Here is a 24,759-nt window from a genome sequence, read left to right on the forward strand (position 1 = left end):
TACCCTTTAATATTGGAATAAGAAACATTGGCCATAAATATTGAAGACTGTCGGGGACAGTCATAAAATAAGGTATATCAAGTCCCTTTCACTGATATACTTCCTATCAATTAATTTAGTGGCAACTACAGTTGCTGAATCCATAAATATGCTACAGGATATTTTTTGTAAGCTCGTTGTAACACTGGCTAAAATTAATGAGTAAAGTCAGGTAATGAAAAACATTAAAGACAGTAAATCTGACAGACACGTTTATCAGCTAAAGAGGACGCGTGGAAGAGTTTAAGAGATTATTGGTTCAAAATCCTTACGACTTTGGAACGGATCAAGGCTTATTGTACTGAGAAGTTTGTAACGTGACGAGAAGCGACAGAAATACATTGTACACTGTGTGGAATAGTTTTTCGAAAGTATAAACGAAGTGAACGTACAAATGCAGGCTTCTACTGGAGATTTATTCACCGTAGCCATTATTTACGAATCACTCCGTATTTTTTTTATAGCTGAACGAGAAAATTTGAGATATTTTGAAGAAACAGCTAAAGTATCATGTGTATCGAAGCAATAGGCTTGAAAAAACGTCTGAAGAAGATACGATTATTAGAATAATTGCAAGTGCAAATAACATCATTAAGTCTTGTCGAAGATAGAAAAACGGCATAAAATCAACTGTGGATCTAACCAGTAGTTTTTATTTCTAACCAATTCATTGACGTGCTACCATTAACTTTGAAAAAATGTATTTTAATGATATGGAGACTGACTTAGTTCAGGTCCTTGTACACTTTCAATGCTAATTTGCCAAAAATCAGAGTTTGGATCATTTAAAAGTGTATCTTCGTTCCTGGGAAATTAAAATTTAGATATCCTGGGAAAATGTTTTTGGAAAACATTTAATCAAACTCAGATATATCACTTCATGTAGCTTTTTGCACAGTAGCGACCAATTTTTCCTATAAGAGAAGTTTTTTCTGCTTAAATCGGGAAAAACTATGAGCTAGGCTCAAGTTTCAGAAAAACTAGTCAGTCAGAAAAACTAAGCGCCTTAATCATTTTTGAAATAGAATCAGAATTAATGAGAAATGATTTAAAATCTCGCATATAATTAACATAAAACTTTCATAACTTGAATGACTTCATTGTCATCATTAGCCGGATTATTAATAAAAAATTCAATAAATATATTGTTTGTATTATTGAACTGTAAGTACAGAAAGATATATTTAACAACGTTAACTAAATGAACATTATTTTATGTAAATTGTCGAATTTAAGAAGTCAGTAGAGGGCGGCAAAAATTTAATGCCTACCTGAGGCAATAAATCTGCCACTAAGTCCTAGTCGTATTAACGTAATACTGATGAAATAAGTAGTCTGGTCAAAATAGACGTTTGTAAGCATAACAATTTCGACAGACCTGAATTTTGGTAGACTTTGAGTAAGCCAGTAGATAAAAAGTGCACAAAGTCGCTATAGATTCTACGTGTCTTAAAAAAAGCTATTCAAGATTAACGGTCGATAATTTTGTTATTTTTTTTGGACTCGAAAACGGTAATTTTAATTTAAAAATTAAATATAGCCTAGGAAAATGTTGTAAAAAAATTAAGAATGCGGCGGCAACTACTTTACGCCGCTGGGTTGAGGTACTTCCCAATCGGACTGCTTTAGATCTTAAGTAAGATATTTACTGCTATGTCCTAGGTCATTGATTTATTTTCAATTACAAAAACAAAATAAAATCAGCTAAAGTTTACAGTAATTCTCAATAGTTTATCATACACGTTTTATTCACACGTCGTTTTATTTATTTATTTAGATTAAAAAGCATTCTGGTTGAAACTTGTAGTCTAGTAGACGACAACGAGTAATTTTAAAATATTTTTCTCGCACATTTTTGCTGTTGCGTGGAACTAAACCTCCATTCATTCTATGTCGGCCTTGACAAATCGCATAAAATGCATAGTTACGATCTAACGATTCTGTTACAAAAAGATAATACACATACACTGCAGTAAAGTACGTGGTACTAAAAGTATTAGATTATTAGGTACCCAGAAAATGTATAAACTATGCTATGCATGTTATTGATATTGTAACGCTGTCATATATTAATTGTGCAATAGTTTTCTTTCTTCATTTATATGAAAGGATTATCGACACGAATAATTTAGAAAAATTATAAAGAATTATCACCGATTATGAACTACTAAGTATTATTAAAATATTAAATGTTAAGATAATGTCACTTTACGAGTAAATTTCATTGCATCTCTACGTTTCAGCATACCTACTTGAAATACCTACATATTATAGATGCTCACAATCACACTAAAATATGTTATAGTTACATGATAATCTGGTAATGCTAACTCGAAATATACTATTAACTTGTTATCGTGGAATAAGTTAATATGTAGAGCGCATTTACAAAGAAATGTTACCTACTACAATGTTATGCAAATACTGTATTTAGATTGTATAAACGATACGCATATGTACGTGATGGGTGAATAACACCAATATGAATCAATATTTTGTTATTTAACGAAAGTAGGGCTTACCGTTAATGCTTGTATTAAATTTGTACTTGAAAGTGGTGTTCGATATATGTCACTCAGATAATATACATTGTAAGGTAGAAAAATAAGTTATTAAATTTTAACGTGGGTGGAACCGAATTAACGACGCAGCGGCGATGGTGTCTCGAAGTGAGGGAGATTCGAGCCCTGCATTTTAGCACTTTCACCGTATCATGGAGCCTTCCAGAAGGCAAGGCCGACAAGAGGACACCGTTACGCAAATATGTGCCGTCATGTGATTTACGCATAACTTTTAATATATCGGTAACAAAAACGAATGATCATGGCGATCGGTGAGCTGAGAGGTCACCCGTATGACCTTAAAAACAATAAGGTTTATTCAAAACAAATATAATGAGGACAAACGCACAAATTTAGCTTTAGAGTACTTTGTGCGATTGGATAACGTAAAACGGACGTAACATAGGTACTAGCTACCTAGATATCGATAGATGCGTAAAGTAATAATATCAAATACTTATTATAATACTAAATAAAAGAGAAAACAATATATTGTAAGCATAATTATTTTAGTGCTCGATAGACATCTGACGATAATAGTCATCCAACAAAAACTAACTTGAATATAAATAAATTGTTTAAATAGCTAATATTTATGTTAGCTAAGTTACTTCATTACATTTTATTTTATTTATCAATTTAATATTCGTTAAATAAAATTTGTTGTTTAAATAAAAACAAAATAATTACTATATAAAACATTTATTAATTTGCTTTGTTTTGTTAATTATATCGTAAATACTTTGATAGTAGTGTGTAATTAGTGATTTTTTTCTGTCCTTGAACTTCTTATAACTACTAATTATGAGCAGATGTTTTTTGTGAAAAGTTCTATCCCAGTTAAATATTCTTATTTCTAATTATTAAGCCTGTAAGGTTTATTAGATAAGTCTAATAATAAATAATTTTAACTCTGTAGCAATTAACTACAATCTTATTTTTCGGTAACATTTTCAATGTCAAAAAACTATGTAAAAATATAAATTATATCTATAATATTAAGCACACGAAAATGTTTCACACCCTAATTAAAATTATAAATAAACTATGCATACTTGTTCACTAAATAATTATTTCGATTAACTAGTCCAAGTAATACTCTCCAATTTCGCTTTCACTTGTCTAGATTCGTTTATTTCAAATGGAATTTTTCCATTAGGCTTGTTGTTTTAATCTCAGGTACCTGTTGTCAGTATCTGTCTGTTATTGACATTGTATTTGAAAGTTATCTTCCGCGAAGTTGCTCATAGGTATGTTCGAGGTCGCTCACTTGACTGAGATTGCGAATTTTTACAAATGTGGAAACGTTAACTTCCGTAGATCTCAACTCTGAATTTGACATTGGATATAGGCGAAACTTATTTTTTTATTCGGCCATGAATAAGACATCTAAAAATACGTCTGTCTATTATAATTAGCTTAGTACAATATTATCTATATATATATATATATATATATATATATATATATATATATATACACGCTTCAGCCTGTAATATCCTACTACTATCCTAGGTGAGCTCGTAGCTACAACAGCTGGGTGAATCCTCCGGGGGTGCCCCTGGAAGAATCAGCGTGGACTCTCGTCGATTACGATAGAGGTGGCATATTGGACAGATACGGCTGCCTATTAGCGTCAAGACACCACCATATCCCTAGCCTATGAGGACAGGGGGGAGCATACTTAGTACTTAAAGCCCAAATCACAACCACTTTCACTCCGTGTATAGCCGACTCTCGAAGAGACTACTCTCAGGGCTCGGAGCGACTGCAACAAAAGGCTGAGGCAAAAAAGAAAATGCAAGGACGGCGCGACCCCGAAGATAACACTTAAAGAGCGAAACCACAACTGATGGCGATAGCAAAGTTCGTCCAGGCTACCATCTCCCCCAAAAGAGGTAAACGACTGTCCCACCTTTCCCCAAAATCGGCGCAAACGAGTGAGCTGCTAATGATAGCAATAAGCAGATTTACCAAGGACGAAAGTCCGACGTAATCTCAAGCACCATCAGCCACTCGGACGAGGGTCGACATGGGGCAAGTAACACCACCCAGACTTCGACCAGCGTCCACACCACTACAGCATGCGGAAAATGCGCTGATCGAGTTCCTGGCCATAACAAAGGCTAACCGCGAGGTAAGCCTGGCCATATGCAAGAAAATCAATCAGACCTACCAGTACAACCATGAAAAGTTGCTGGAGGTGGAACTCAAAGAATCCGAAGCAGCCATTTATAATAACGACACCTGGCAAGTCCTCAAGGGCAACATGTTGGGAAGGTACACGCAGGCGGTGGTCACGGTGACTAGACACACTAACACCTGTGTCTATTACACCGACGACAAGGACGACGCAATCGGCCACTTTGTCAGAAGGTAAAGGCGGTGGAGGCAGACCGTAGGCAAATCCTCGAGCACAGCCTCAAAATGGCGATCCATAATAGGGATGCGAACATTATTGAGGACATGATTGAGCGGGCGCTGTTTTAGAAAAATGAGTGTGGCCGTCGACAATGCGGTAAATTAACATTGGAGAGTTAGTTACACATGTAATATATGAAAAAACCATAGTCGTAAATAATTATCTTAATTATAAACCTACATAAATATATATGTGTATATGGGTATATATATCTCTCACGGTCAGTTTTGGACTCACCATCGAATTAGAGAAAATAAGCTGTAGTTCGCAATTTGAAGCATGCAGTGTTGAAAATTATACGCCTCAATGCTTTGAAAATTAAAATGTAAATAAAAAAGGCATGGGCACTTAAGAGCCCATGGATGTTAAAACTTATATAAATAAAATAAATAATATCCTACTGCTAAGCATAGGCTTCTTTCCCCATTTAGGAGAAACGCTGGTATACATGATAACAAACGGGACCGCCGACCGACGGCAACCAGTGCTGTGGCCGTGGCGCCAACGCGTCGTCTTCATAGTGTATATATATATATATATATATAAGATATATAAGATATATATATATACGACCTTAAGATATATATATATACGACCGACCGAGTTTATTATTTTGTGTTATATTAGCCTATGCTTATGCTTATACTTAGGTAAAAGTCAAAGAAAAGAATTCCAATTTGTCCATAGTATAAAGATAAAAATGCACTCTTATTACGCCTTGATATGATTAATTTTCCTCTCATCTGTTAATTTTTTTTCTTTTCGTCGAGGTAAAAAATTAGAATATAAATAAACAATAACTCTACTATATTTTTGATTAAATCTATTGTTTCACTATTACTATTTATTACCTTTCAGATGTGATTCCAGCGCGTTTCAACGTAGCCTTGATGATGTTCTTTGCTTGCTGGGTCAACTACATGTTACGGGTCAACATGAGCGTCAACATTATAGCCATGGTACCAAGCGATAACGAAGATAAATCGTTAGTATTACCTGTCAAGTGTAATTTTTATTATCTAAGAATATTATCTCAAACACGAAAGAAATTAATAAAAATACGACACGACGTTACGACAGTAAAGAATATAGCCACCCCCTGTCTTCCCGTGGGTGTCGTAAGTGGCGACTAAGGGATAACATAGTTCCACTACCACCTTGGAACTTAAAAAGCCGACCGATGGAGGAATATCCATCCAACTGCTGGCTTTAAAATAAACAGGCCGAAGACGGGTAGCAGCGTCTTAGGTGCGACAAAGCTAGCCCCACGGTCACCAACCTGCCCGCACAGCGTGTTGACCATATGGGCAACACACATGAGTTCACGCTATTTTTGGTGCGAACTTGTGGAGCCCTATGTCCAGTAGTGGGCTGCCATAGGCTGAAGTTATGATGAAGTGATGGTTAGTTAAAAATATTTATTACACCTTGATATAAGATATGTTAGATTCGCCTTGATAGTGCGGGCGAACTTAAAATTTTGAAAATGTTTGTCTTCTTAATTTTTGTATCTCTTATTACAGTGTCTAAGAATTGATTTTGTACTTATTTTTAAACGCTAAAAAGGCTACTCGCGGCATTTATGATCTTGGGCTCGAGTATCCCTGATAAAAAATTTAAAATTAAATAACTTGTAATTAATTTATTTGTAAATTGACGATTCGAAGGTGGTTTTAAAGCTTATTTGTATAAAGCTATATTAATTGATTAAATAAATAAAGTTAGTTTACTAACTAAAGAGCATTAAACAAGCAGTGAAACTAATAAAAAATGTAAACTAATGAGAATTATTTGCAAATAAATTTTTTATAAATATAAACATAATAATTATAACAATAAAATTTTGTATATGTAAGTATGATTAGAGCGGGTCTCGTTTGTTTTTTTTAACCCTACCTGTTTGTTTAATCTTAATATATATAAATCTCGTGTCACAATGTTTGTCCTCAATGGACTCCTAAACTACTTAACCGATTTTAGTCAAATTTGCACACCGTGTGCAGTTTGATCCAACTTAAAAGATAGGCTATATTTTATTTTGATATATTATGTTATTATTATATTTCAGAAAAAAATAAGGTGATACGAAGTTCGACAGGTCAGCTAGTGTATTATAAAGTATAATAGGCTCAGATAATAGGTATATTATAAGGTAATAACTTTCTCTTAGGTTTTGAACTATGAAATATTATTTTGAATGAAATACAAACGTTTTGATAATATCGTGCTACGACTATTATTATTATTCTGTTTGTAACTGCCTTCGTTTTGTATTATTATTAAAAACAATAAAATGTTAAACAACACATATACAGTAAAAACTAACAGTTTGATTAGTAGTTGAATTTTTGAGTTAAAAAATAAATGATGTTCCGATGTTTTTCATTAATCTATATATTGGAAGCGATCTCAGTATTATACGCACGAATACGTTTCTAACGATCTACCACTATCTGTACCAAGGATACTCGTGTATGTTATGTATGTATGTTAGCGGTAGGTATTACTCAATCTTTCACGCTTTATTGGCTGATCATATTAATTACTATCCATGGTTATTTACAAATAATGAGAGTAAAATATTGTTTGTAGTTTTTAACAAGTTCTAAAATTTGTTTTCTCAAAAATAATATATCTATATTATTAAAAAAAAACGAGGGAGAAAAATAATTATCGAATCAAAAATAGGTAACCCCTGTAAGTTTTATAAAGAACTAATTGTCCGGAGTATTTTTGTTACTTTATATTTATTGACTCTAATTTACATACAGCTTTTCACACATGTTGAATGAGATGTGTCGACGTAAAAAAATATTATTTTCAGGATCGAACATCCCTTTCTGAAATACAACCTTGATAAAAACGATCACCAAATTTTGTTTTATCTAAGATTAACAGACTACGTAGATCTATCGACAGGATATATCCAATATGTGTGTATTAAAATAAGAATAAGCACGCAAGGTGAGCAAGTTTAATCTTGTGTCGAAATATCAAAATAGTCAAGTCGATATACCTAGGTAGTTAATACAAAATATTCATATGTAATTTTCAAATGACGTCAAAGAATGATCTGAACATCTATATCATTAATTTTATTCATAGCTCGTGTGACTTCATTTATTTATTATTTTTGAAGACCTAGCGAGAGTACTTTTTTATCTTTGTTTTTTTTTATAATAACTTAATAAATAATAACTTAATGCTGTAATATTTACATTAAAAATTACCAATATAAAATACATATGTATATACATACATACATACATACATACGCAGTGTGTCCCGTAAGTCGACGTCAAGCCGGAATCAGGTGTCAATCAATTTTAAGCAACAGTTTTCAGAAGCATTATTCAGGATTACATAATAAAAAGAAAATTAAAAAAAAAAAGTTAGAATTTCAATTCACAGGTGTAGATTTTCTCGACTTTTTTATAAATGTCTGTAATTTTTAAAATACATAGCAAAGTTTTTTTTTATATTTTTATGGTAACTATTATGACTAGACCTACCACCCGATTTAGGCTTGACGTCGACTTACGGGATAGCCTGTAAACGTAAATAAATATATACATGCAGAGTATACCAATTATGAGAGGTTCTTGACTTCGGAGAAAAGATGATTCCTTTTGCTTGTCCTCGAAAGCATAAATTGAAGTGCTTTCTTGGATTACTTCTGGTAAACGATTCCAAATCGTTGCAGCCCGTATTGTGAAGAAATTGATTAGGAAGTTGGTGTAGTATCTGAGGACTTCTAGCATCGATATGATGCAAGGCATCCTAGAGCGTGTTGGGGTAGGAAGAAGATTGAAACGGGATCGAAGGTAGGGAGAGAATTTTGTCTTGAAGTATGTTATAGAGAAAGGAAAGAATGTGCATATCACAGCGAAGTTAAGAAGAAAGTCACTTAAGTTGATACGAAATTTTGATATGTGATCATATTTACGTAAACCAAAGATAAAACATATCACAAGATTTTGTAGACACTCTGAGTGATTAGAGATGAGTGATTTTGAGATTTAGATAACAATTCAATTGTAAAATTTAGCTGATATACATTAACGTCAATCATCTTAACGCGTTATTACGCACATCATTCATCATTTGTGTTTCAAGTTTTGTCATAAACGAAATGATAACATCTGTTTTTCGAAATCTTTTTTACTTAAACACGCATCTTACGAATACCTAGCTAGAGTAATATTTTAAGACGAAAACAATGAAATTCAATTTATCAAAAATAATTTCGCCTTGGTCTGCTCTCCTTGATAAGTGTTCATTTGCGCTTTTTCGACTGCGCTAGTATTTATAACATTTATACTTCCTTCCTTGATCTTGTCAACTGTACGTGCCACTTGTAGAATGATCTTATCAAAATTGATCGTAATGTTAACGAATTATCTAATAAAAAATATGGTTTTGAAAGATGTTTAGAATATTGTTTCCTGCTTGAAACAATTGAAAATTTCATTTTGCTTACTTTTTTTTTTGAATTTTTAATTACCCAATTGCAAGTAATCTTGACACAAACAAGGATGTTACTATTGTTGATCTCAAGATTACTTGCAATAATTGTTTGATGTGCTAGTTATTTTTCTCACATATATATATATATATATATTTTTTTTTTTTTTTTTTTTTTTTTTTCTAATAAAACATTATACATATTTACAATTCACAACTTAAGAACTAATTATTTACAGATAGTTTTGGTATAAATCATGTCCGCGTGGAATTGTGCCAAGAATGCTGGCAACATTTCCCCGTTGAATCGCTATGCCGATTCTCTGGGCAAAAAATGCAACAGCCCTCTTGTCACCAGTGGAGGCAATAAGGCGAGGAATTATCTCATTTAAAATTTTTTTTAAATAGTTATTAATTTTAACCTATTTGTCAAAATAAATTTGTTTTAACTCAGACTGGTTAATACCAATATGTAATATTATTATATACATACTTACCTTATACTCGTATTTTTAAATCTCGGAGTCGTCTGTGAGTTTTATGAAGTAAATAAATAAATAAAAAATGAAAATAATTCTAGAGAAAAGAACAATCTTATCCATATTGTGTATATCTATACAAATAAATAAAATTGGCGTGTCTTTTTGTAATATTAAAATAACCACTTTTTAATAAATGCATATGGACGTATCCACGGTACATATACCAAAAAAACATTTTTTATAATTTTTGTCTGTCTGTCTGCCTGTTTGTTCCGGCTAATTTCTGAAACGGCTGGACCGATTTTGACGGGACTTTCACTGGCAGATAGCTGATGTAATAAGGAGTAACTTAGTCTACTTTTATTTTAGAAATTTATTTATTTTATAACTCTGCGAACTGAACAATAACTTTCGTAACCGACTTCAAAAAAAGGAGGAGGTTACTCAATTCGACCGTATATAATTATTTTTTTTATGTATGTTCGGGGATAACTCCGTCGTTTATGAACCGATTTTGATAATTCTTTTTTTGTTGGAAAGGAGATATTCCTAGTTTGGTACCATGATAAGGAAACTAGGATCTGATGATGGAATCCTAGAGAAATCGAGGGAAACTCTCGAAAATCCGCATAACTTTTTACTCGGTGTACCGATTATGATGATTTTAATGTAATCGAAAGCCGATGTTTATCATGTGGTCACATTTAAATTTCATCGAGATCTCATTACAACTTTTGGAGTAATCTTTGATAATGCGTATTTACTTGACTATTTTTTCGTCTATCTACTTTGTATTACTTGTTGATATAATTGAAGTCGGTTTTCCTTCGTTTGCCTGCAAACACAATTATTGTTAAATTCCACACGGACGAAGTCGTGGGCACAGTTAATATATATTAATAAGTCCAACAAGAATCTACTCCAATATTTCTTTTTTATTTGTAAAATAACGCTCTTGTAAGAGTATTTTATAAGTGTAATACAAAAAATATTTAGTAACGACCCCGATAGAAGCAGTTTTCATTCAATTACAATACTTGTTTTCTAGTTTCATTGTTAGACTGTAGTATTTCACCGTTGAATGATTTTAACACAGTCGATATTTAAAAGTATCGTTAACTTGGATCCAATCAATTCGTTATTCACCAAGTAGTCAGTACGTACGCTTTCCGTTAACCTTTACACATTTATTTCTAACAAGTGTAGAACGTGAAGGCTCTAATACTTTTAAATTAATATAAAATAACAAGTACACCGTAATTTATTTATTTATTTAACACTAGGGCGATTCTAATGAATTGTGAATAATTGAAGTCTTGGATAAGGACGTAAAATATCCTGGATAAGGAAGAGAAGAGAAACAAAGTTATGTTTATATTATAATTTGTTTCATGATCTTTTTTTAAACAATGTTTTTGAATATACTTTACAAAAACGTGTGAGTTTTTTTTAAATGTATTGAATAGGCAATTTATTTTTATGTTTAATGTGGAATGCTTTAAGCCGATACCAATCTCAGACCACACAAAGCATTTATTTCCTTAAGTACTGAATTGTTCTTACAACAAAGAAATCCACAAATATATTTACCCTTTTATAAGTAACTAGCTGTTTCCGCGGCTTCGCCCGCGTTGAAATCAGTGTGTAACAAAGTTTCCCGGCAAACTTCTAGTGAAACTATCATCAAAATTGGCTTAGCCGTTCCGTAAACCTTCCTCTTGAAGCCCTCTCTCCATTTTCCATTTTCTCTCTCTCCACATGAAAATCCGTTCAGTAGATTTTGAAGGAATCGATCACATACACTTTTGGGGACTTTGTTTTATAATACACTAACTGTTGCCCGCGACTACGTTCGCATGGTTATGAAGATATGCATTACTATTAAGATGTTTAACGCAAATTATTTTTTATTTCAGTCACTTGAAATGCTTATCACACTGGGTAACTTTTTCAAAAGCACAATGTAGTATAATTTAATAGTTATATTTATAAAACCTCTCTATACACCACATTTTTTTATTTTCAGGCTGCAGTATAAATAACCTATTTGGCGAAATTATAGCTGCTGTATATGTTTCATACGAACTATTAACCCCAATTAAACCCCCTTAACGGTAGAATATCGCAAAATCCGTTCTTAGCGGACGTCTACTAACTATAATCTACCTCCCTGCCAAATTTCATCTTTGTCCATCCTGGATGGATGGGACCATCCAGCGGTTTTTGAGTTCTCGTAATGATTGAGTCAGTGACCTTTCTCTTTTATATATATATATATAGATTACGACGCATTTTTTGGACACCTTCTCATCATCTATAGAGCAAAAAAACAGGATTTTCATACAAACTTCCAATCCCCGTTTCACCCCCTTAGGGGTCGAGTTTCGTAAAATCCATTCTTAACGGATGTCTACGTCGTATAAGGAGCCTACCTGCCACATTTTAAGTTTGTAGGTGTTATAGTTTTGGAGATTTCGTGATGAGTGACCTTTCGCTTTTATATATATATATATATATATATATATATATATATATATATATATATATATATATATATATATAAACTAGCTGTGCCCGCGGCTTCGCCCGCGTTGAAATCAGTGTGACACAAAGTTTTTCCGGCAAACTTCCAGTGAAACTCTCATCATAATCGGCTTAGCCGTTCCATAAGCCTTCCTCTTGAAGCCCTCTCTCCATTGATGAAACCGCATGAAAATCCGTTCCGTAGATTTTGAGGGTATCGATCACATACACTTTTGGGGACTTTGTTTTATAATACACTAACTGTTGCCCGCGACTACGTGCGCGTGAAGCGCGCGTCGCGTTTAACAAAATGGTTCGTTGAATTCGTCAGAATTGTGGTATGAAATAATGTAGTATTGTAGTGTAAATATGTTTAACTATACTGCATGCAATTCAGTTTTTAATATGGTTCTACGTAACTATATGTCACAGAATAGCGTTACGCACGCTCCTCCGTGACTCCGTGAAGACAGGGGTAAATAAAAAGTATTCTAGTAACGTAAAGGTTGGATATTGTAAAAAATATATTTTTTTGTACTACTTATAAGTGATCAATATAAATGTTTCTTGAACACATAGGGTTACAACGCGGTTATTTTGCTTTAAACCGACCCTGCTGTATAAGTTTCATACAAACTATCAACCCCAATTAAACCCCCTTAGCGGTGGAATATCGCAAAATCCGTTCTTAGCGGACGTCTATTAATTATAATCTACGTCCCTGCCAAATTTCATCTTTGTCCATCCTGGATGAATGGACCATCCAGCAGTTTTTGAGTTCTCGTGATGAGTGAGTCAGTGATCTTTCTCTTTTATATATATAGATTACAATGCATTATTTGAACACCTTCTCACCATGTATAGAGCATACATTTTAAATTTCATGTCTCTTACTTCAAAAACATAGGACTTTTATATAAACTCCCAAGCCCCGTTTTACCCTTTTAAGGATCGAGTTTCGTAAAATTAGTTCTTAGCAGATGTCTACGCCTTATAAGAAACCTACCTGACAAATTTTAAGTTTATAACTGTTATAGTTTCGGAGATTTTGTGATGAGTGAGTCAACCTACCATCCCCCGTTTTAACCCCAAAAAGGAGTTGATTTCTAAAGATACATTATTTGGATACCTTTTTACTACCTATACATACATTTTAAATTTCAAATCTCTTACTTCAAAAACATAGGACTTTCATACAAAGTTCCAACCCCCGTTTTACCCCTTTAAGGGTCGAGTTACGTTAAATCAGTTCTTAGCATATGACTACGCTTTATATGGAACTTACCTGCCAAATGTCAAATTTGTAGCTGTTATAGTTTCGGAGATTTCGTGATGAGTGGGTCAACGTAACATCCCCCGTTTTAACCCCAAAAGGGAGTTGATTTCTAAGAAACATTATTTGGGCACCTTTTCATCATCTATAGAGCATACATTTTAAATTTCAAGTCTCTTACTTCAAAAACATGGGACTTTCATACAAACTTCCAACCCCCGTTTTACCCCTTTAGGGGTCGAGTTTCGTCAAATCCATTCTTAGCAATAGATTAAGCCCTATAAGGAGCCTACCTGCTAAATTTCAAGTTTGTAAGCATTATAGTTTCGGAGATTTCGTGATTAGTGAGTCAACGTAACATCCCCCGTTTTAACCCCAAAAGGGAGTTGATTTCTAAAGATACATTATTTGAATACCTTGTTACCATCTATAGAGCATACATTTTAAATTTCAAGTCTCTTACGTCAAAAACATGGGACTCTCGTACAAACTTCCAACCCCCATTTTACCCCCTTAGGGGTTGAGTTTCGTAAAATCCGTTCTTAGCGGATGTCTACTTCCTATAAGGAGACTACCTGCCAAATTTCAAGTTTGTAGGTGTTATAGTTTCGGAGATTTCGTGATGAATGATTATAGATATATAATATATATATAATATATATATATATATATATATATATATATATATATATATATATATATATATATATATATATATATATATATATAGATGAAATACGAATTGTATAATGTAACTTCCACTGGAATTAAGCAAGTTTAAGTTTTTTTTAAGCATTTTTAAGTCAACATTAAATGAACTTTAACAAAAAATACAAGTCCACTATACCGTATTTTATAATTATGTCCATGTACATAGGGGTCATTTATGTACCCCATTCATGTACATAGGGTGGTGGGGTGGGTCTAAGTTTTGCTAATCGCCCATGACTATTAAAAGCGTCGGATGTGAAAAACAGCATCTTTACAGGAGAGCGATTCAAAGTGTAAATTGCGTGTATCTTTTATATAGAGATTCTATTCTTTTTTAACCGACTTCCAAAAAAGGAGGAGGTTCTCAATTCAACTGTATTTTTTTTATGTATGCTACATCAGAACTTTTGACCGGGTGGACCGATTTCGACATTTTTTTTTTAATCGAAAGGTGGTGTGTGTCAATTGGTCCCATTTAGATTTATTTGAGATCTAACAACTACTTTTCGAGTTATATCTAATAATGCGTTTTTACTTGACGCTTTTTTCGTCGACCTACGTTGTATTTATTATACCGCATAACTTTCTACTGGATGTACTGATTTTGATAATTCTTTTTTTGTTGGAAAGGGGATATAGTAGTTTGGTAGTAGTTTGGTACCATGATAAGGAAATCAGGATCTGATGATGGGATCCCAGAGAAATCGAGGGAAACTCTCGAAAATCCACAATAACTTTTTACTGGGTGTACCGATTTTGATAATTTTTTATTTAATCGAAAGCTGATGTTTATTATGTGGTCACACAAAAATTTTTATCGAGATCTGATAACTACTTTTTGAGTAATCTTTGATAAACGCGTAGTTACTTGACTATTTTTTCGTCGATCTACGTTGTATTACTCGACGATATAATTGAAGTCGGTTTTTTTTTCGATTGCAAGCAACCAGTTATTTCAAAGAATACTTTTAGTATATCGCAGATATGCAACGACAATATAAAGTCAACTAAGTGTGGTTTGTATGGCTTACATTGTTCTTTTGTTCACAGGGTTAAATCTGAATGCGAGGCAATTGAAAATGACGATAGAGCATTATATAATAGCACTTTAAGTGTGATTACGAAGCAAGTACTACGACAGGTAATCACATAATATATTAATTACAACCTCTGTGGTCAAGTCTAATTATAAACAATATTAGAATAATTGAAAACATTTTTAAGCATAAAAATACACACATTGTTCATTATATAAGATCACTGTAACCATGTAAAAATTAAATGTAATGAATGTTTGTTTGATAAACTATTATAAACATTCCGACACGTAATTGTAAATGTCGATACTAATATTTTAAAGTGATTTACATATACGCAACTTATGCACATTACGTAAGAATTGATTATTTAATGAGTTGTGTAATTGAGTTATCGGTGACATATTGTGTTTGCTAATTACATTGATGCATGCACATAAAATATATTCTTTGTATACAATGAAACGCCAAATGACGCCGTGTTGGCGCAACGGTCACGGCCATGGATTGTGCCTGTTGCGCTGGCGGTTGCGGGTTCGATCCCCACACATAAGAAACATTTGTATTAGCCATATAGGTGTTTGCCGTGGTCTGGATGTTTGTGCAGTCCTTGTGGGTCTCCCCACCGTGCCTCGGAAAGCACGTGAAGCCGTCAGTCCCGGTTGTTATCTCATCTCATCCTGATCAGCCGGTTCGGTCCAGTCCCTTTAAAAACACGAATGTATATTCTTGAAAAAATTGTTTAACAAAAAAAAAAGTGGAGTGATATCATAAATATGTTACTTAACATAATTATTATGATATTTATTTCCGTTTATTTTTTCCAATGTATTATTTAATTATGTTTTTATTTTAAATATTAATTATTTTTATGTTATTAATTAATTATTGTTATTATTAATTAAATTTTATTTATTAACTTCTAATAATTAACTACTAATTAACTATTTTCTATTACTTACGACTGCTCCACTGTGTAGAAATGGACTCCCTGCTAGACTGTCCTGATAACTGTATATATACTAAGTGCGTTTAAAAACATTAATAGCGCAATTCAGGCTCAGTTTGCGTAATTTCTTTCAGGCTATTCTGATCTGGACCGGACCAGGTCCTGATGCAGTATGCCTTACCATAGTTGATTATATTTTACATCAGGCTATCCTGATCTGGACCGGACCGGGTCCTGATCCAGTATGCCTTACCATACTTGATTATATTTTACATCAGACTATCCTGATCTGGATCGGACCGGGTCCTGATCCAGTATGCCTTACCATACTTGATAATATTTTACATCAGGATATCCTTCTCTAGACCAGACCTGTTCCTGATAGAGCTTGCTGGATCTGACATGCCTCATTCTATCCTGATCCGGTTCAGATATATATCATACATGATCTGGTTGAGCCTGACCTTTTTTCTACTTGGGTGGGAAATAATTTCTCGGCTATGTTTAGTTTATTGATGCATGTTGAATTCTATTAGTAAGACATAAAACGATCAGATCAAGAGCTAGAGAGCTAAAATTTATCCTATCATACAATCACTTATATACACTCGTAACTGTCCTCCGTTTATACTCGTATCACAAACTTGACACACGACGGATGTTATAATATAAGGCCATCTTGTTTTTTCCTAATCATGATATAAAAACCCAGATAGATTGATCTTTTTTTCGATAACTTTATTTTATTTACATTACATTCGCGATACACATGGTTAGTTTTGTACCATAATACAATCATTCTTTTATTTATCCATTAAAAAAAAATTCTTGCGAGATATTGATTGACGTGAATGATTTTGAGGATTGATAGATGTATAGACGGATGCTTGTTATTTTTGTATGCTAAAATTTTAATCTTAAGTTTTCTGAATCAAAATATATACAATTGAATTGATAAACACACAATATATGATCCAAATTTTTTTTTTTCATGCAGCCCGAAGGTGTAGTTACGTTTGATTGGACCGCACAAGAACAAGCTTATGTGTTATCGAGCTACTTTTGGGGCTATGCTGTCACATCATTCTTCAGCGGTTTTGCAGCAGAACTATACGGTCCAAGAAAAGTCGTCTTCTTAACAATGTTAACAACTGCCGTTCTCACGATTCTCTCACCGGAGGCGGCAAAATTGAGCTATTCATTACTTGTAACCATACGAGTCATTATTGGTCTTGCATCGGTAATTATTAATCAATGGTATTCTATTTTATTACTCATAAGATTTTTTCTCCAGAAATTTTTAATGTAAAACTTCTAAACGACTTAATGATTGTTTTTCTCATATTATGTCTGTCTTTTTTATGTTTTAATCGCATTTTTTTCGTTTGTATTTGTTTCGTTTATATTGTCGTGTGCTGCATATTTCCATATACTTGTCATATGGTTTTCTAATATTATGTTTTTATTAATTTCCGAAACTAAACAACTAATTAAATATTTAAAATAAAAAAGCTTCATCAAAAAGTAATAACGTTAAAACAGTAAAAATAATGACTTTTAAGTTATTTCGATTTAAATGGTAGGCTGTATAAAGTAGAAGGAATAAAAAACAAGACGAATTATTACACCCACAGAAATTGTAAATTAGTGTTAAAACTAAAATTAATACTTAATAAATTATAAGTGCTTTGAGAATTAAAAGTTTTTCAAGAGTAAACCGATATTTTTCTTACAGCAGTTTATTTTTTTAGGGTTTCCTATTTCCTTCTTTGCACGCTCTTGTTGCACATTGGGCTCCACCGGCTGAAAAGGGTAAATTCGTGAGCTGTCTTCTAGGCGGTGCGATAGGAACCGTGGTCACTTGGTCGCTCACCGGTCCTTTAATTGAGAACTTTGGTTGGAGTTCCGCTTTTTACGTACCTGGTAAGATGTGAATGAAATAATAATAGCAAAAGGTTATATATCTCTTATAAATATTGATGAAAAATAGTGTAATACTGTACTGTGTATATATATTAATATTATAAGAACTCTAAGAAGAATCGTTTAGTTTATTTTTTTGTTAGCGAGAGCAGTCAATTAATAGATAGAAAGTTTGCAGGGTGCGTGCAACTTTGACAGCCATCATTAACCTGAGGAATATTAAATAAAAATATTTTCTTAATTTTAATTATGTTATTATTGCAACGTTTTAGTTGATCGCACTATATAGGAAAGAAATGAAATAGAATTGAATTTTATAATACCAACTATTTGGCTAAATAGTTTATTTTTTATTATAGCCTACAAATTCTATACAATTTTCTTTACTTTATAATCGTATGATTCTTGACGTAGCTAATTTATGGTTAAAGAGTATTTTTATTAAAACCTTTGTTTAATATAAATAAATTTTAGGAATAATTGGTGTCGTTTGGTGTGCGGCTTGGTGGATTTTGGTATACGACTCTCCCACTCAGCATCCTCGTATCTCTTCTGATGAAAAGGAATATATTTTAAAAGCCATTGGTGACAAAGTACTCTCTTCAAGACAAAATAAGGTACATAGTAATATTTTTATTCTGGTCCAAGAAAAGATTAAGTAAATGTGAAACTTTTAGCCTTTAATTGAATAATTATGTAAGGAGAAACAGTGATTTGGCTAAAGTGCATTATTAAGAATTGAGTGTTTCTTTCAGGTCAATCTTCCCCTCTTAAAAATTCTCACTTCCTTTCCCTTCCTTGCGATGACAATCCTTCACTTTGGCAACAGCTGGGGAGTATATTTTGTGATGACAGCGGCGCCAAATTTCGTATCTAATGCTCTCGGCTTTAACCTTACATCGACGGGAACATTGGCTTCACTGCCGTATTTAGCGAGGATGATATTTTCACTAATCTTTGGAGCCATCGGAGACAGGTGAGAAACCTGTTACATATATATTGATTAAATTGCTTAAACTAGGTCATAAAAACGTTTTTGTATTCTTTTGCAATATTTAGGTCGCAAGTTCGGAACTGGACGAAACCACATTCTTTTAAAGCGCATACTCCGTTTTATTTAGTTGTGTGAACAACTTAGGTCTTAACTTAGTTTAACATAATTATTGACTCCACATTTTTAAACTTGTGTATTTTAACTAAAAGGTCGAAGGATTCAAATTTATACTTGTACATTACTAGTTTTAGAGCTCAATTTGTTTAAAAAATATTTCTCGCCCGATGAAGAAAGAAAGAGCTGTGTATTATTATCCTGAAAAATAGCTGTGTATATTATCATAGTCTTGGAATAGATACTGAAATACACTCCTCACCATACATTCACTAAGTTATAGCTTAGCAGCATGACGGAATATATTTCAGTTATTCTTCAAATATGTGTAGAGGCCGTTTTCTAGCAGAAGGATATTAGAACTAAACTAAACTGAAGATTTGAAATACAATACTACATTTATAAAAATAAAATTTTAAACTTGCCTTGCGATAGTATAATTTTAAGCTTATGGATTGTAAAGTAGGTACTTTATATAAAAACCAAAGTAACATAATTGTTTCAATTTTAGAATCGTGAAGCAGAATGTAGTTTCGATGACGTTTATGAGAAAATTCTTCTGCATATTCTCTCACATTTTACCTGGTTTGCTCCTGATTGCTCTTGGATTCACGGGCTGTGCCCCCATACTCTCAGTGGCTCTAATAACATTCTCCATGGGATCCAATGGTGCTGCCACATTGACCAATCTTGTCAACCATCAAGATCTAGCCCCTAATTTCGCGGGAACTTTATACGGAATTGCTAATGGAGTCGGAAACACTGCTGGTTTTATAACGCCTCTCGTTACTGCCCACTTTACGAAGGACGGGGTAAGACTTTAAAATTAATTATTATTCATTGCGAATTAACGGTTTTTAAGAAAAAAAAAATGTTGAGCAAATCTAATTTTATAATGATGTTACGTTATAAATGTTTCATGTAGACCGTATATGTCAGTAGAAAAGTAAAATAAATTTAATTCAGTTATCTTATATATATGTCTTGGAAAAAAATATGTAATTGATTAATATTTATAAAGAATTCATAGTACGAACGATTAGCGGAAAAAAGTATGACGACGTTTTTTCTATAGTGTATACTATTAGGTTATAAGCGACAGTAGCAATTGCTTATCACAGCGATTTTATAATTACTTATCTAAGTAATGTTTGTAATTAACAAAAGCAATCAGCCTATAATTATATAAAATGATTAGTGTTCATGGATTTAATTTCTAATTTTAGAACGGTTTTGCGGAATGGAGACCAGTTTTCATAACTGGAGCGTCCGTGTACATCGCTTCGGCTATTTATTTCATTTTATTCGGAACGGCTGAAACACAATCGTGGAATTACATCCCTCCAGCTGAAGAAGATGAAGCTGAAAAGAGACAGAGTGAAAACTCAAACGATACAAGCATCACTATTCCTGTAAAAACATAAAGCATTCATCGCTATACTCGTACTATATATTGTAAGATTTTTTAACTCCCAGATAAAAAAAAAAAAAACACGGTAACTTTAATGGAAAATTCCGAAGCAAATTCGTGTAAAAAATGTACTCACACGGTTCTTACGTATGTATTATTATCGTAATTAATATAATTTACTAGTGTTAAGGCTATATTCCAAATTTAAAAGAATGATTTCATGTAGAATAAATTACAGATATTTTTGTAGATATAGAATAGAGGCTTAATAATGAGAACAATTTTAAAATATACACATATATTTACATATAAAGGTAAAAACTATGACTTCATAATATAGCAAAGTAAAAAGGCTTTTATTAAAAAATAATTATTTTATATTAATAACAATATTATAAAAAACCTCATACCTCATACCTTTGTTTATGTAAAAAATATATATTTATTATTCCTTCTCCTACACGAATAAAGAGGCTTATGCCCAGCAGTGGTATGTTACAGGCTGATTGCGTATGCGATATATTTATTTATCAAATTCCTTTATAGGTATTAACATAATTTAAATTCATTTAAATTATCTTTTATATTTAAACTTACGATGAAAAAGAAAGTTTATATTATTTTGTTTACAATATTGAATTTTATATTATTCCAATGGATTCAGTACAAAACAAAAAATATAAATGAAATCTTAAGCAGACTATTTTTAATAATAATTTCGTGGTTAATTAGAACGAAAAACCGGCTAACGATAAGTACCGACCAGTATAAGTCAGACTTGTACTTGACTTATTATGCACAGATTTTATACTCGTATCAATACAACATATTTATTAAAATCAGTTTTAAACACTAACTGGCCGATGAACCCTGTTACTGGATCACAAAAATAATCTTTAGAAATGATGTCTGAAATTTGTCAGTAACTTATTATAATTATGTCTCTTTATTCATTTGTAATTATTGAGCATAACACAAAATGATTTCTAAGGTGCATTCTGAGGACGTTAGTGTAAAAACGTTTGTAAAATTTCAAATCAACGAGTTATTATTGAAGAAATATTTATTTATGTGAATAAAAAAAAAACTAAAAACACATAACTATTAGATAGCTATTATGAATTATATATTGAATTAGTTAATAAATCGACTGTGATGAAACTTGAGTGTAAACAAAGTATAAAAAATTAAATTATTTTGAAACTGAAATGTCTTTTATTTTTAACCGACTTCCAAAAAAGGAGGAGATTCTCAAATCGATAGTATTTTCTTTTATTTTTTATGTATGTTGCCTCAAAACCTTTAGTTGGGTAGATCGCTGAGTTGTTTAATTTTAATTGAGATTATAACAAGTACTTTTCGAGTTATATCTAATAATGTGTATTTACATGACTATTTTTTCGTTGATATACGTTATAATTTACCGCATAACTTTTGCGCTGGGTGTAACGATTTTGATAAGTTTTATTTTAATCAAAAGCTAACGCTTAACCTGTGATCCCAACAATTGAGATCTTATTACTACTTTTCGAATAATCTTTGATAATGCGTATTTACTATTTTTTCGTCTACTTATGTTGTATTATTTATCGATGTTATTGAAGTCGGTTTTTTTTCATTTGCGAACAAACACATTAATTATGAATTAAAATCGTTGAACTATTCTGTCTGTATACTGCGTTTAGGTGCAATGACATTTAAGTCTTTTAAAACTGCCGCTCACACAAGTTTTAATAATATTTATTATCTGTTTCGACCTATAAGAACTCTTAATATAACAATTTCCATTTTATTTATGATTGTTTTTTTACGTAGACAAAATCGAAGATTAGGCTATGAGTAATAGTATAAATAATTAATAAAGGCTACAGCGCAACTTCAGATCGACGCTGACGGTAACTTATAACAAAATTTTTATAGTACAATTTTTTTAAATATTTATTTTTAAATAGTTCTGAATGTAGGAAAATATAATACATATTTTGATAGAGTAATAGCAACCTATGTTAAACATCAACAGTTTGGAATTACGAGTAGTCCTTTACTTTTTGACTCGAATTTAAGAAATAGAAATATATTGGCTTAAAACCCTGTTAATTTATCACCAATCTTGAAAACCTTCAGGTTTAATTAAGTACGGCTATAATTTAAAATTGAAGGACGGTTTATGCATAACTAGTTGACCCTTCATAATTTTATCTACTTTATTAATGACTAGCCGACCCGTGCCCACTTCGTCGGGCGTTAATTATTATATTAACCAAATAACATACTTTAAAGAACAAATTTTATAGCTCTTAAATAAATAATATGTTGCTCCCGTGTATTTATTATTTCAAATTGCAGAACCAAATAACATACTTTAAACCACAAATTTTATAGCACTTAAATAAATAATATGTTACTCCAACGCCATCTATCAAAAATCGAGAAAACGTCGTCGATAGACTAAAATAAGACTAAAATAACATCGAAAGACTAATAAATTGTTTCCTAATAGCAACAGATGGCGCTAGTTTATTTACCATTTTGATATTATATTTTAATCTTTTTCTTATTTACTGAATTTTTTGTTCAATTACAATAAAATATAGCCCATGTCACTCCTGAATAGTGTAGCTTTCTGTTAGGAAGCTTTTCAGAAGGAAAGAAGGAAGGAATTTTCATGATCGGATCAGTATTTGCGAAGATTACCCCCTACATACAAACAAAGTTATAAACTTTACCTCATTATAATATTAGTATAGATTGTCATTGTCTGGAGGAAATTTCACTAGTCAACTTATCAATATAATTTTAAATAACCTTTGTTTTATAAAATTATTGTAATTTTACAAATATTTTTAACAGTGAACGTCATTGGCCTTAGTCCATCTATTGCCGAGGATTAGACAGTGTCAGACAGACACTTTGTCGCCTAGGAGACTCTTCAAGAAAATGCAGAGTTGCCTAAGCTCTGCACCACACTCTCGACCTCACTGGCTAGGCCCACAGGAATGACGAGTCGATACGTGTGGAGCCAGTTCGGCTGCAGGAGTCTTTCGCATTTTAGAGCTATGCCACGAATGCTTGACGGAGACCCCATTACGGGTTTCAAATAAAGTTTTCCTTTTCCAGGACCCTGATGATTTTGAGCTAGGTTTATCCATCAGTCGCCTTTTACGACCCCCACGGGAAGAAAGGGGTGGGTGCTATTATACTCGGCCGATACCACACGGCATAGTAATAGTGAACTTAGGTCTTAGACAAAAAATAGTCAAGTAATTACGTGGTATTTAACATTAATCAAAAAGTAGTAATCAGATCTTGATCAAATTTAAATGGGACCATGAAACAAGCATCAGCTTTTGGTTAAACAAGAATTGTCAAAATCGATACTCTCTGTGAATAATTATACGGTTTAATACAACGTAGGTCGACGAAAAAGTAGTCAAATAAATACGCATTATTAGATATAACTCAAGAAGTACGTGTCAGATTTCGATTAAATTTAAATTAAACCACATGACCACCTACCACCTTTCGATTAAGAAAAAACATCGAAATTGGTCGAGCCATTCAAAATTTGTATCATAGTACATTTAAAAAAATACAACCGAATTGAGAACCTTCTTCTTTTTTGGAATTTGGTTAAGGAGAAAGGCGATGCCGCGTTTGTGTAATGGTTACAGCCATGAATTGCACCTGTTGCGCTGGCGGTTGCGGGTTCGATCCCCGCACACGACAAACATTTGTATTGGCCATACAGGTGTTTGCCGTGGTCTGGGTTTTTGTGCAGTCCTTGTGGGTCTCCCCACCGTCCTTGGAGAGCATGTTAAGCCGTCGGTCCTGGTTGTTATCATGTACACCTGATACT

General features: G+C 32.6%; 1 protein-coding gene across 1 annotated transcript; it reads left to right on the forward strand.

Moving 5' to 3' along the window:
* The first annotated feature begins 5,094 nt into the window (after nucleotides 1-5,094).
* LOC123660661 (uncharacterized transporter slc-17.2) lies at nucleotides 5,095-21,236 on the forward strand. The gene is made up of 9 exons (XM_045595715.1): nucleotides 5,095-5,118; nucleotides 5,859-6,007; nucleotides 15,526-15,616; nucleotides 17,459-17,701; nucleotides 18,213-18,384; nucleotides 18,859-19,001; nucleotides 19,140-19,360; nucleotides 20,004-20,304; nucleotides 20,719-21,236. The coding sequence occupies exons 1-9, from the start codon at nucleotides 5,095-5,097 to the stop codon at nucleotides 20,914-20,916; spliced, it is 1,542 nt and encodes a 513-aa protein (XP_045451671.1). The 3' UTR covers nucleotides 20,917-21,236.
* The last annotated feature ends 3,523 nt before the right edge of the window (nucleotides 21,237-24,759 follow it).

This window comes from Melitaea cinxia, chromosome 15 (genome assembly GCF_905220565.1).
Source record: "Melitaea cinxia chromosome 15, ilMelCinx1.1, whole genome shotgun sequence".
NCBI lineage: Eukaryota > Metazoa > Arthropoda > Insecta > Lepidoptera > Nymphalidae > Melitaea > Melitaea cinxia.